The 14,273-nt window shown below is 40.4% G+C and overlaps 1 protein-coding gene across 3 annotated transcripts in view; it reads right to left on the bottom strand.

The window, feature by feature from the left end:
• Dock11 (dedicator of cytokinesis 11) overlaps positions 1 to 14,273 on the bottom strand; it is a 192,721-nt gene that overhangs the window by 74,462 nt on the left and 103,986 nt on the right. For all 3 annotated transcript variants that reach the window (XM_040744541.1, XM_040744538.1, XM_040744539.1), the window contains exons 21-27: positions 12,226 to 12,347; positions 11,705 to 11,791; positions 10,537 to 10,626; positions 4,752 to 4,870; positions 2,381 to 2,450; positions 2,169 to 2,294; positions 1,108 to 1,179 (exon numbers count right to left, since the gene is read on the bottom strand). In XM_040744541.1, the coding sequence (XP_040600475.1) occupies positions 1,108 to 1,179; positions 2,169 to 2,294; positions 2,381 to 2,450; positions 4,752 to 4,870; positions 10,537 to 10,626; positions 11,705 to 11,791; positions 12,226 to 12,347 (686 nt within the window). The remainder of the gene's footprint in view (positions 1 to 1,107; positions 1,180 to 2,168; positions 2,295 to 2,380; positions 2,451 to 4,751; positions 4,871 to 10,536; positions 10,627 to 11,704; positions 11,792 to 12,225; positions 12,348 to 14,273) is intronic.

The raw sequence follows: 14,273 nt of genomic DNA, 5'->3' as shown, positions 1-14,273 counted from the left end.
AGATGCCTATCACATTATGTATATGTGACTATTCCAAACTTTGACAAAGTCTGAAACCCTTCTGGTTCGAAGTATTCCAGATGGGGAGTTCTCACCATGGATCTTTAAAACAAAATTGAAAACACATAACAGGGGTCTGTGAGGCTGCTCGGTGGTAAAATGCTTGCTCTGCAGACCTGGTGATCTGAGTGTGATATACAGAACCCACGTGTAGTGACCTCTGACCTCCACACATGCACTGTGGCTCACATGGGGTCCCACCCACACATCATCCACATGTAGCAACAACGATGATGATTAAGAGGAAGAAGATTAAAATACAAAAAATAAATGTACATACCACACTTCAGAAGTCTATTGCTTAAAGTTCTTTTCAAATTTTATATGTATTTCATTCCTTTCTAACAGAAGGAATATGTCTGATTTGCTAGTTTTTCTAATTGAATCTTTTCAACAAGTTTTTATTTTTTAAAAAATTCTTTATTGTACTTATGTGTGTATGTGTGTGGGGGGGAGAGGGTGCTTGCAGAGGCCAAAGGAGGGTATCATATCCTCTGAAGTTGGAGTGACAGGTGGTTAGGAGGTGCCTGACATGAGCACTAGGAACCACTGTTGGATCCTCTGGAAGACCAGCACACACTAAGCCATCTCTCCAGCTCCTCAACAATGACATTTTTAAATTGCAAAAGAAATGCAAAACTTCAAAGGCAATGCATTCTGAATATAAATGACTGTAGGATATTACCTGTAATTATTTCTTACTACATAGGAGATGCTGCATATTAAATTATAAGAACTGTGGTACCTCATATTTATGCAAAACCCACATTGTCCCGACAATTAACACTGGAAAAGTTAAGGGTAAGAATCGTTTAGAATAAATGGGGATTTGTATATTATTGCTATGTATAAAGTTATCTTTATATATGTTACATGTTTTTCTTATAAGGGTGCAAAATTACCAGTTATCAATTAAAATAAGCCTAATGTGGCAGCTCACTTCTATAATCCAAGCACTTACGAGGCTGACATGGGTTTCAGACCAGGCTATCTCAAACATAAATTAATTAATTAATTGATCAAGAGATTATTGATGAACTTACTTACCTTAATTTTATTCTCTTCCAACAAGTATGTGGCCATAGACTTTGCAATTATTTCAAAGAAAAACCATGAGTACTGAAAAACAAATACAGGAGCCTTAACTGTTACCCAAATACTTGAAGGTTTGAAAATTTTGACAAATCAATAGAGATCTTGTCTCTGAAGTTTGATAACATTTTTGAGTGATCTCAATTCACCATCAAGGTCTCACAGAACACTTGTGAAGTGTTTCAGACAAAAAGCAGTACTGCAATTGCAAGGCCAACTAGCCACATCCAATGGACGAATGGGAAGGTTTGCTTCATGGGACGGGATTATTTTACCACTGACATTGTTTTGGAATGCCATAATTGGTGATAAAAGCACCCCACCTTTTAGTTATCTTTATTCCTTCTTTTAAATGCTCTATAGTTAATGTTATAGCATATATTATTCATATATTAAATAGATTTAATGCCATTTTCATACATGTATATAAAGTGTTTTGATCATACCTTATTGCCCGCCCCCCTTCCCTTTCCTCTTGCTCCCTTTCCCAAATACATCAGATAATAAATCTTATTGCTGCCTACACTCTTTGACTGTAATTCAATACTGGCACACCTTACATGACCTATATGGTTGCCCATATCATGTAATTTGAAGGCTAGCATCAAGTCTCTAGCCACACATCCCCAAAGGCCCATAATTCTATCACCAATTTAAAAAATAGTAAAAATGAAAATAATAGTTACTGTTTATTGAGTGCCTACTACCTGCCAGCAATGTTGTCAAATATTTCAACTTAGGCAAGAGGTAATAGCGGCCCAGAGCTGGGAAGTTGGTAGCCCCAGATCCACAACTATACACCGTAACCAATACAAGATTCTGCCTCGTCTGAAATGTATCTTTTAATTGAGGGTAAGGGGTGTGTAGGGATGGTAAATATGGCTCTGTGAAGGGCACATGTACTATAATGAAGGAGGGTACAGGGCAAAAAAGGGTAAAAACGAGAATTAAAACGGAAGGTCACCAACAAGTATGTGGAGGCTGTTTTTATTTCCAGTTGTGTCTTCTATCCTTACCTTTAGAAGTTTGTTTATGGCTAAGAAATCTGCAGACTGTTTCAATATTGTTATCATGGTAGTAGCCAGGGTTTCATGTATCAGTTGGGCCTGAAGAGTGCTTGGTTTTTCAGGTTTGAAGCTATACTGCAAACAGAACCAAACGAACTATCAGATACAACTGTCCTGGGAAACAGGCAAATCATCCGGCAAGAAAGTTTTACTCCACAAACCTTTATAAAGGATCTTAAGTAGCTATCCAAGCCTTCTTCGTGGCACTTTGACACAATGTGTAAGAGAACCCTGAAATGACATTCATGACAGTCAGCAGGTCATGCTTCAACTAACTACAATAGTGTGACTATCAGATAAGTCTTTCTTCTCACAAAGAACCAAACCAAATCAACAAAACACCCCAACAACAAAAGAGGGTAACAGAAGAGGTAATGGGAGCCTAGATCTACAAGATTCTAGTGTCTAATACTCTTAGAGCCTTCTAGAATGTACTTCCTGGTTCAAAAGGGTACCTTATTTTGGCAGCCCAGACGTTTCATCTCCTTTCTAAGTCTAGGTATTCACTTAAGTATGGGCATAGCCCCATGTTGTAAAAGAGCTCAAAAAAGTAAATACTGAAATCCCTTCCAGTGAAGATAAAAGGAACAAAAAAGAAAGATAAAGTTTCTGAGAGTGGTGGTGCATACCTGTGATCCTAGCACTTGTGAGCTAAGGCAGAAGGATCACTATGAGTCTGAGTCCTGTCTGGGCTACAGTCTCAACAAAACAAAACAAGACCCAAAGAAACAAGCAAAAGACAACATGAAAACTGTCGTGGGGCAAAGGAGGGGCAGGGCAGGGAAAATAATGTGAGAGTTGGAGGTAAAGTCCAGAGCCGAGCCGTGCCTCTCACGCCAGCAAGCACTGGCATCACCTAGAAGGCTCTTAACCGATCGCCTGGTGTGTCTGACTTTGTAGAGCTGAGGTAAACTTCAGTGCCTGGCATTCTGAAAAGCTTCCGGAAGGCACTGCTGCTGCTGATCTGGGAAGCACACATTGAGAGCCATGACATTAGAATAATGCTTCTTAAACTTCCAACTGGACTGTTTCTGGCAGCCAAGCTGGACGCATAGCATGCAGGTGTTTGTAGCCTGGGGTCTAGGAAAAGAGGCTGGAGCAATGGTAGAAACAGCAAAGCCAGGGACATCCAGCACTGAGCCCGGCACTTGAGATGCAAGTGTTTTACTCTCTACCTTACAATGTATCCTTGTTTGTTTTCAAACAGAAATAACTTATTCTTCCAAGTCAAAATCCTGTCCAGTAGGAGAAACAATGGTCATGCATTGGGTGGCTATATTAGTTAAAACTAAAACGAACTACAATTAACTATTCCTTCCTCAGAAAAATATAGCCACACTTCAAGTGTTCACTAGCCAAATGTGGTAAGTTGCTACTTTATTGGACATGACAAATATAGAACATGGCTAGAGAAAGGCCAGTTGAAATTTATGTTTGTCTTATAAATAGGTATGGAGCAGTAAACAACAGCGCAGTAGTATAGGATTTCAATATCTCATTTTCAACAATGCATGGGTCAGTCAGATAGAAAATTAAGAAGCAAATATTTGACTTGAACTGTATTTAAACAAAATGTATCTAGAAGACATATACAGAACACATTCCATTCACCAGTAGAAGACACTTTCTTCTTATTATGTGTACACAAAATATTCTCCAGGATAGAGTACATATGTTAGGCTCTTCAAAAATCTTAGCAAGGTTTAAGAAGATTGCAGTCATAGCAAGTATAGTTTTCAACCGCAGTATGGTGAAATCAATCAAAATGAGAAGAAACTGTGGAAAATGAAAACAACCCTGGAAAGTAAACTTCATGCTTTTGAACAAGCAGTCAAAAACAAAAGCAAATAAAAGAAAAGAAAAAAGATGGATATAAAAGTAAATTTGCACCAAAAATGAATGGACTTAGAATGTATAATATTAAGTGAGGTCACGCAATCTCAGAAAGAAAATACCCACATGATCTCTTATATGTCAAACCTAGGCAACAACGTGTATAATATGCAAACAAATATGCCTGTGGGCTCAGTATGACAAGTATAAAAGAGAACAAGACTATTAGAGGATTAGAAGGGACTTAACACAGGTAATAGACACGAAAGAGGACATATGGCTAATTGTTTTTCTAGTTCTAATTCTGTCATGGAGTTTTTGGTTTGGATGATGGTTACGTGCATCAAAATAAAACAAATAGTGAAAGTATAAAATCCAGTAGGAAGTTTCACAGTTCCCATTCTGTATGGCTATTCTGACTGCATAGAAGTTTTCCAAGACATACAGATTTAGGTTTGACTAATTTAGTCATGTGTTGTTTATTTTGTCTGTAAGTTTTAAATAATAAACTAAGTTAATTGAAATTTTTTTAAAAGAAAGAAAGAAAAAAGAAAATTAAAAAAATATTTTAGACAAGTGACAATGGGACAACATGACCAATATGAACAAACACAGTTCTACGAGGGAAATTTATAGCCATGAAAAAAAGAAGAAAGACCTGAAGCAGATAGCTTCTTTCATTGTAACACCGAAACTCACATGGTGCAGTTGGTGGGAACGTCATCTTCATGGGTCATGTTTGTGAGAACTCGGAAGAGTTGCATAAGAATTACAGGTAGAAACTGTATCATGACTTGGATCTCCATGGCATGCAAACACTAAAATAAGTCATTATTAGTTATGGAAACAAACAGAAATATGATCTAATTTGCAAATGTGAAACAATAAGAAAATTAATGAGTCATATTGACTAGACTATCAGCTTGCTGAAAAATGGGCTTTTGAGGCAGGGAACTTGCTAATGACTCAATGTACCCCTTTATTTTGCTGTTTGGATTCTGTGAGCTTATTTGACATGAATGCTTAACTCTAAAGATAGCAAGTACAATTCACTTATGGGCTTTGAAGAGAAGACAACTGACTTTTGGTAAATCTATACTCAGTGACAGGGTGGGGGTTGGGAAGATTTGCCTCTAGGCCTCCTGCATTCTATATACTTCCTAACACAATCTTGGCCACAAGTTAACGTGATGGGAGGTTAAATGAGCCTCAGTAAGGAACACATCTATATATAATTTGCTTTATCCCACATTATCTATAACACAGATAGTTTTGCATTTAACATTCTTTTACATTTGTATCACATTTTACTTAGTGTGTGTGTGTGTGTCTGTGTATGTGTGTGTGTGCACGCAGGCGCTTACGTGCACAGCGCATGGGTGTAGTCAGAGAACAACTTGCAGGAGTCAGTTCTCTCTTCCATTATATGGATTCCAGAAAGGAAACTCAGATGGTCAGGCTTACTACCTTTTCCCACTGAGCAATCTACCAGTCCTCTAACATTCTTCTGATACGTCTACTTATTTCACAGGCTTGCACTCTGTCTCTAACAATGGGAGTTATAGACATCCAAATGAAGCCTTGATAGATACTACATATTCGTGCATACATGGGAATATTACAGTGCTGTGGGCTACATTTCTTTCTTCTTTCCATATTCATTCACTCCATCGGTCAAGGCAAAAGAAAATCCAGCTTTGCTGAGAGTGTTTGACCTCAACTCTATATGTAGTGTAGAGTGATATGGGAAACACAATGATGAACGAGCCAAGTCTCCTTCCTTAAGGGGAGCTCATCATTTCTCTTGCCTTTACTTTTGTTCTGTCTTTATAGCCTCATATGCACTCCCCTTCCCAGGACTCCATCATCTGTATCTCAGTTATTCACAGGGCAGGTCGGCAAGCTCCAGGAACACAGGCTTGTCCCTTCAAGGTTTTCCTTCCTTGGCACTCTCTCTCCAACCCTCTCTACTACTGCCCCTTTGTAGGATGCCGTTAATGTTAAGGGGCTTAATATTTCTCTAGTTCATCTACAGTTTCTCTGCATTCTCAGTATATCCAGCACACATTTCCAAATTGATTGCCCACGCCCCTTAAATGCTGATTATATTAGACTACCTTCTGCCAAAATGGTTTTCTTTTCTTTTGTCAACGGGTACTGACGATGTGACAGTTTCCCACATGCTAGGTAAGCACTCTCTTGCTTCCCTACATCCTCAGCCCTCCAGCATGTTTGTGATGTCTTCCCATTACTGTGTGCAGTGGCTGTCATTCGGGAGTCCCATGGTCCCCATGGGAGGTTTAGTGATGTCTGGGGAATATTCTTGGTTATCACAACTCGGGTGTGTGTGTACACTACTGGTTTCTACTAGGTAGAGGCCTACAGTTCAGCTAAACATCCTACAACAAAGAGCTGGACCATCTGCCTTCTTTCTTTCTGTCTTTGTTCACAGCTTGTAGCCAAAGCCTAATTATTCATCCAAGGCTAAGTCAAATCCTCATTTCATGAAGCCAATTTCATTTTCTCACCCAACAGAGGTGTGTCGAGTGTGCTTCCAACAGCCAAACAGCAGAGAACAAACAAAACGACCTGAACACAGTTCCTACCTTATTCAAGCAGTTCACTGTCTAAAAGGGGGCAAAGACATGGCGCTGAGTCACTTTAGAAGAAACAGGAAATAGGACGGGCACGTGCACAACGTGTATAAAAGAAGTGGCATCTGGGCTCCGAGTGAGTAGAGAATGTGAAATAAAACAGGAAGGAAATAGCAGGCAGACGAGAAAGGCAAGTGTTCCATGCAGGATGGAGCTCTCTGCTGCCACTACACAGCTCTTCTATAATTTATTCTCCACAGCAGCCAAAGTGCTCCTTTTGAAACGCAAATTAGATAATGCACTCGTTCTCTTGCTAAAAACAAAGCAAACAAAATTACCTCGAAGGCCATCATCATCATGGGCCTTCCACACTGAGTACCCTCGGCCTGTCCGCAGGCTCAGCTCTTAGCAGCCTCTCTTCCCACGAGCTGTTGCCAGCAACACTATCTTTTTGCTTTCCTGCAAACACGCCAGCATAGGGCGTGCATACCTACTGTTAGAGTCTGTCATCACCTATGGCTGTCTGCCTCACTTCAGATTCTTTCAACCTGAAATTAGCATTTGCAGGCAGACCTGCCCTGACAACTCTGCCTAGAGTGTATTCCTGGTCCCCCTAGTTCCCATTAACCCGTTTTGTTCTTCACAGCACCCATCTTTGTGACAGTTTGTTTATCATCTCCCTACCTCGACAAAACTAGGCCTGTCTGAATTTCTCCCAGCTATACTCCAAGCACCCAGGACAGCGCCACACCAAGTGCTTAATACATATTTGGTGAGTGGTTGGATTAAATAAATAAGGCAACAGAGAACAAGAAAATTGGAAGTCCCTGCTCTATACTGGTTTCTCAATGACCTGAATATTTGATGCCTGTAGTCCACATCATTTAAAGACATTTAGTCACATACGTCTTTTGATGGTCCTTTGCATTATGAAGAAGTTGCTAGCTAACTGATTTTTGCTGTGTCTTTGGTGAGGCTGTAATCTTACGCTCCTCTGCAAAGCCTCACAGCATGCACATAGGTACTAAATACCTAACAAAACTCAGGGAATAAATGAAGTCATGGAACTGCCATTTACAGGGACAACAGAAAGGCTTACTGGGACGTTTCCAGGGCCAAGAATCAAGGGATGTGTCTCAGACAACCAGTTGGAGCACTACGGGGAAATCACTTTTACTTGGACTTACAGAAACCTCAGCACAACCTTCCCGCACTATTTCTGAAATCACATGCCATTTCACTTACTGCCGCTAGAGGGCATGTGCGCATTGTAGAAATATCAGACACTCCACGCCCTTAAAAGCAAACAGCAGTGTACATTCTGTCAAATTTCAATACCAGTATTTGAAAATGATGTCGTAGCCCACACCACTCTGTGCAAGTTCTCACAAAGCTCCCTCCAGAAGGGAAAGCAATACCTTAACAGATAAACCATCCATCAGGATAGTTGGAATCTCCAAGATAGTACTAAGGACTGGGTTTGAAAGTTACAGGACTATTACTTCTTAAGGTCCAAAGTCACTACCAAATGAACATCTTTCTTGAACAAAAATTGAACATTTTTTTTTGGTTTTTATGAGACAGGGTTTCTCTGTGTTGTTTTGGAAGCTATCGGTCCAGCCCAGCCTCGAACTCACAGAGATCCGCCTGCCTCTGCCTCCCGAGTGCTGGGATTAAAGGCATGCGCCACCACCACCCGGCTAAATTGAACATTTTTATATGACAGGCAGAACAGCACTATAAAAAACTAAGGTCAAGCCTGACCTAGTAGCTCTGTTCTATAGTCCCAGTCCAGTCCAGTATGGGAGGATAAGGCAGGAGTATTGGCAGTTCAAGGCCTAGCTGGGCTATATGGTCAGTTAAATACCAGTCTGGGTAACTTATCAAGAATGTCTTAAAATTAAAAAATAAAATACAGGGCTGAGGAAATAGCTCATTGAGTAAACTGTTTGCCAGCCCAGCATGAGGACCTGATTTTGATCTCCAGCACCAACATAAAAATCTGGGCATGGTGTTGTAATTCCATTATTAGGAATGAGGCAGAGATAGGCAGATTCCTGGAGCTCTCTAGACTACCTAGTCAACTTAGTGAGCTCAAGGCCAGTACCTGACATGTATGAGGCTCTGGGTTCAATTTCCAATACAACAACAGCAAAAGAATCAAAGGCAAATTATGCCATTACACTTGTCAAAATCCTTCAAGGCTTCCTAGCTGAACTGCAAAAAATAAATGTCCTCACTACAGCCTCTGAGGCTCGCCAGCAACTTCAAGATCAGAGCTTACTACTCTGTGAACCAGCCACCCTATACTCTTTCTTGCTCCACAATACGCCGAGCCAAGCTCCTCAGGCAGTCTTCCCCAGCCATGCACTTGGCGGCTGTCTTTCTGTAAGTTGCTGCTCAAATATCATATTGTCAGAGGCATCCTCTCTGGCCTCTGTAAGACAGAAAGTCTAGCACATTCCTCGTTTCGTTTTACTGTTTCTGCTTTCTCTAGGACAGTGGTTCTCACTCTTCCTAATGTTGTGACCCTTTAATACAGTTCCTCATGCTGATGGTCTACACAGTGGTTCTCACCCTTCCTAATGCTGTGACCCTTTAATACAGTTCCACATGTTGATGGTCTACACAGTGGTTCTCACCCTTCCTAATGCTGTGACCCTTTAATACAGTTCCACATGTTGATGGTCTACACAGTGGTTCTCACCCTTCCTAATGCTGTGACCCTTTAATACAGTTCCTCATGTTGTGATAACCCCAACCATAAAATTATTATGGTTGCTACTTCATAACTGTAATTTTGCTACAACTATAAATCACAATGTAAATATGTGCTATGTGGGATATCTGATATGTGACTCCTGTGGGTCGCAGCTCCACGGGTTGAGAACTGCTGCTCTATAGCATCTATTATCACCTGATGTGACATCTCTACTTGCTCATTACGATGCTCATTCCCTCCAAAAGATACGAAGCTCCTTCATAAAACATGCTACGTGTCATGTGTCATGAACAATTGTGACCCAGCAGGTGAGCTGTCTTTTTAAGGCTCACGAGCAATGAGTATTACTCTTATCCTAATGGACATCCAAAAGAAGTTCTGTGACTTGCTCGGGGTTAATCACAGACCTAGTAAGTGACAGTCGTGTGACATAAAATCAGTTTATGATTCCAGACCCACACACTCTGTCTCATGGGGTGCTATCTGTCTGAAAGCGTTTCCTGAGGCCACTGTTAGGTAACAGCATAGGGATAAAGGAAAATGTTTCAGATCAAATCTTCAGATCAAAACACCTCAGATTTTCCACAGCTAACCTACTCGTAAGGCAATGAAAACAAGCGGCTCCTGGTCAGGTCCTAGGGTGCGCACCACAGTGCCAGCACAGAGAGACTGAGCCACAAAGCGCTAGGTTCTCTGTCTGCTACAGTGTGGTATCCTAAACACTCGCTCCCCTGCCACATACAGACAATGTGTCTGTCCTTAGTGGGCCCTTACCATGGTCTCCCACTCATGGCTAAAGGACCATTTCATACTTTATTACAAGGTAAAGTGTTTTCGTTCTTTCTGGCCCTTCCCCCACCATAGCATACTCTCCTTTCAGTGGGAATTAGGAGGAAGAACCAACACCCTAAAAGCTATTTGTGCAACCAAAATCATAAGGTTTCTAAACCATGACATCAAATTTTTGGCTATAATATTTTCTTCCTAATGTAGCCATGCTGTTGTCTGCTTCTAAACAGCCACTTGATGGCAAAGCACAAAAGAGAAAGTGTCTGCCTGAGGCCCCAGGGATTTACAATTGTTTGCCTGGTTCTTTTTTCCATGTCAAAATGCAGCAGCAGAAAGGCACGAAAAACGAAGCTTTTGCGGAAAGCTGCTGTTCATTTACCTTTAAATATTTAATGAGCTCCCCTGGAACTTCTTTCGAGCCTGACTGAATCAGCTGGCAATGATGGAAGAATTTGTGCACATGCAGATCCTGGAACACAGATGGAAACAGCCATATGAGATTTGATTCATTATCCCCATGCACACGCTTCCAGCTCTCCCTGATCTGACATCTTGATGGTCTGTCTATCTGGGTATTCTAATGCCTGTAGCCATCTCTGCCAGCGTATGTTATGTACCTGAAGCCCTCTTGACCGTCATACAAAGCAGCATAGCCAGATAAAACTGATGTGTACCTGAGCACACAGGAAGTTGGTAAGCATGCCCAACCCGGTAAACACTTACTTAAGCCTTAAAAAAAACCCACTGTGCTCAATCAAATTGAGCTGCTTCTCTATTTTAATGAAATGAGCAGGAACAGAGGTCTGAAATGGCAGGTGAAGAAAGTTCCCAGACAAATCATTTCTGGTATTCAGTACATTATCATGACACTCGGCTGGGAAGTCCAGTTATCCCAAATGAAGTCTGTACATGTTGATTTTCTGGACAGTGTGGATCACACAAGGAAGTAGAAAAATGTAATATGTATTTTGAACTGGAATTCCTAATTGATATATATATATATATATCCTTCTGTATATATATTTCTCTTATTGGTTGATGAATACAACACTGGTCAGTAGCCAGGCAGGAAGTATAGACAAGGCTAGCAGACAAGGAGAATTCTGGGGAGGGGAAATAGAGAGGCTGTGAGGGAGACACCATATAGCTACCGAAGGAGTAACACACTAGAGCATTACAGGCAAGCCACAGCCTCATGACAATACATAGTTTAATAGAAATGGGTTAATAATTAAGAGAGAGCTAGCCAGTAAGAAGCCTAAGTCACTGGCCAAACAGTTTATAATTATTATATGTCTTTGTGTGTTTATTTAGGGCTAAATGGCTGTGGGAACAGACAAGAAAGAAACTCCATCCACATTGTGCCTCGGAGAAAACTACCTTTCTTGACTTAGCATCAGTTTTTTCATGTTTAAAATGGTGATAATAGCCTCTACATGCCTTTTAGGGTTCATTTTCTCCAAGCGGTGGGAGACTAAAAATAATCTAGTTTAATAAGGAAATATATTCCAGTATTCAGATAGAGAAATTTGGGTGCTGCAACTTACCTGTGTATAAATGGTTGATTCTAAGTGGCTCTTAATCCTCAACAAAGGCTTTGCACCATCTACCCATTTGATATCCGTATTCGATTGCTGCATAGAAAGTACAGCCATGAACATATTATAGCAAGAAATACATGAACAACCTACAATACCACCCATGCATTTTAACACATTTCAGAAAGGAAGGTATTAGGTTCATCCAAGGAAATACTGGATAAAATAAGTGCCCTTTAGAATAAATGTGTCCTAAATCATTTTAGATTTCCAATCCTCTGCAGATTTATATAAATTACCATCAAAAGTGAATTACTTAAATAGATGAGGTTTTTTAAACCATGCCCAAAATCCAGTTTTAAAAGTTAGTAGAATTATCAGCTGTAAACACAAGAGTACAGACTTTCCTTGTGAAAGAGGACCAGCCTTCAGACCATATTTGAGTATTTCTGTCCCAAAGCACACCAACAGAATTCTGCTTTTAAGCATCTAAAACGCAATCACTTCTGCAAACGCAGACATCTCCCTACCCTTCTTGATTCGGCATCATTCACATTCAAGTAGCCTGGGGGAAGATTGGCTGAGACTGGCAGCTGCTGTTCAAATGTGATAACTCTCCCATCCTTCAGCAAAGGTACCCAGGCAAATCCAACTGCCAAGACAATAACCAACCATAAGAAATGAAATCACAAATACAATTAGCTACACAAATGTCTGCAGGCTGGGGAAGAAGGCAAGATGGTGACGTTTCCAGAGGTCTGTATTTGGGAGCCCAGATGACAGGCAACTGTGAGCAGGGAAGGAATAATGCATTTGGATCATTTCCTAATCTCAGCCTATCCACTAAAAAGTTATTGGCTCTATATTTTGGGCAATAAAAATGGGAGCAACACAGCCTTTTTAGTTAGAAGAGTTGAGGGGCTGGCCTCAGATGATACATGAATATATTTAAGTTCAAAATGTGCCTTGATATCACTATCTTTCTGTATTGGGGGATGTTTGGACCGACTCATGGTTTAGAAGGTTCAGGTCACTTTTATCTACCCTTCTACTCAGAGGTCAAAGTCTCATCGTTGACATCATCTCAGAATGTAACCATGTGTTCCAAAATCTCTAATGGCAATCCTGGGATATGTGAGTATGGAAAATTAAGGTCATAAGTCAAGGTTACAGTCTACATTGATCCAAAGTAGTAAAAGTGTCAATCATTTAGACAGGCAGAGTTGTCCTGATGGGAGGTAGAAGAGGAGAAAGAGAAAAATGCAGCCAGGCTACAGTGTTTATGACTTCAGTCCACTGAGAGATTTCCTGCCATCTCTACATTTCTTAACACTTCTACCCCCAAAGGGAAATCTTGGCTTTCTATTAGAAAACTCATTATGTTTTGCTATACTAACCAGAGCCATCTGTGTTGCTCAAGTTGCGCAGTGTCAGTATTTCCATTATACAGATTACTCTGGGCTTTGAGTGTTTATAACTCAGCTGTAAAAAATAAAGGAAAAAAACAACCCAACCTTGCTCTGAATGGACTTCTGACAACTGAGAAGGAGTGCTGGCTGAAGAGCATTTGCAAATCCACTGCTTTCCAGGTCTTTAAAATTCTTTGCATGAATGCCTATGCGCGTATGCGCATGTGTGTGCAAGTGTGTGTTTATATTGTAAACACAGAAGTCAACACAAATCTGCTTAGAATGTTTTCATGTACATGTTTAGTTTGGCAAATGCTTTTACTCTTTTTTATGTATACAGTGCTCTGCTAGCATGTATCCCTGCAGGCCAGAAGAGGGCACCGATCTCATTACAGATGGTTGCTAGGAATTGAACTCAGGACCTCTGGAAGACCAGCTCGTGTTCCTAACCACTGAGCAATCTCTCCAGTCCCATTTTACTCTTAAAAGGCAACCAGAACATGGCTTCTCTCAGTAGACTAAAGTGTTTCACAGATGCTGTACCATGTTCGAAGGACATCTCTAATGCAACTTTAAAAATGTTTCCCCCAGACCTCTCCTCTCAGAAAAAGCAGGAAAGTGACATGTTCAGAAGGACTGCTAGAAATGACAATGTCAGGAAGCCTAGGAGGCCTCAACCCTACACAAAGAACTACAGCAACTAAGGAATGCTGAGAGTGGGACAAACAGTCTTTTCCAGGGAAGAGAATACCAATTGGTTATCCAATACCAAATGGTCAGCACTGAAAACATACATTCAAGTTACGCTATACAGACTGAGCGGGTTGTATTTAGGAATGTATAAACATATACATATGTGCATGTGATAACAATTAAAAAAGAGGGCATGAATTCAAAAGGAAGCATGGATGGATATATGGATAGATTTGGAGGGAAGAAAGGGAAGGGGGAAGTCATGTAATTATAGCCTCAAAAACAGAAGAAAGGGCAAATAAAAAAAGAGGGAAAGAAAGAAGACATTATTGATGTTCTGAAACGTTGACCAATGGGAAATACTCTGAAATTTTGACCAATGGGAAATGTTTTCCAAACTAGAAACTAGGAAAACATTTCTTGTTTTTAGATATTTTTCCTCAGTTTTTATTGAGGCATAATTTGTATATTTTTAA

This window comes from Mesocricetus auratus, unplaced genomic scaffold, assembly GCF_017639785.1.
Source record: "Mesocricetus auratus isolate SY011 unplaced genomic scaffold, BCM_Maur_2.0 Super-Scaffold_100003, whole genome shotgun sequence".
Classification (NCBI taxonomy): Eukaryota; Metazoa; Chordata; class Mammalia; order Rodentia; family Cricetidae; genus Mesocricetus; species Mesocricetus auratus.
The sequence above is the reverse complement of the archived record's forward strand: the minus strand, read 5'-3'. Positions and strand labels throughout refer to the sequence as shown.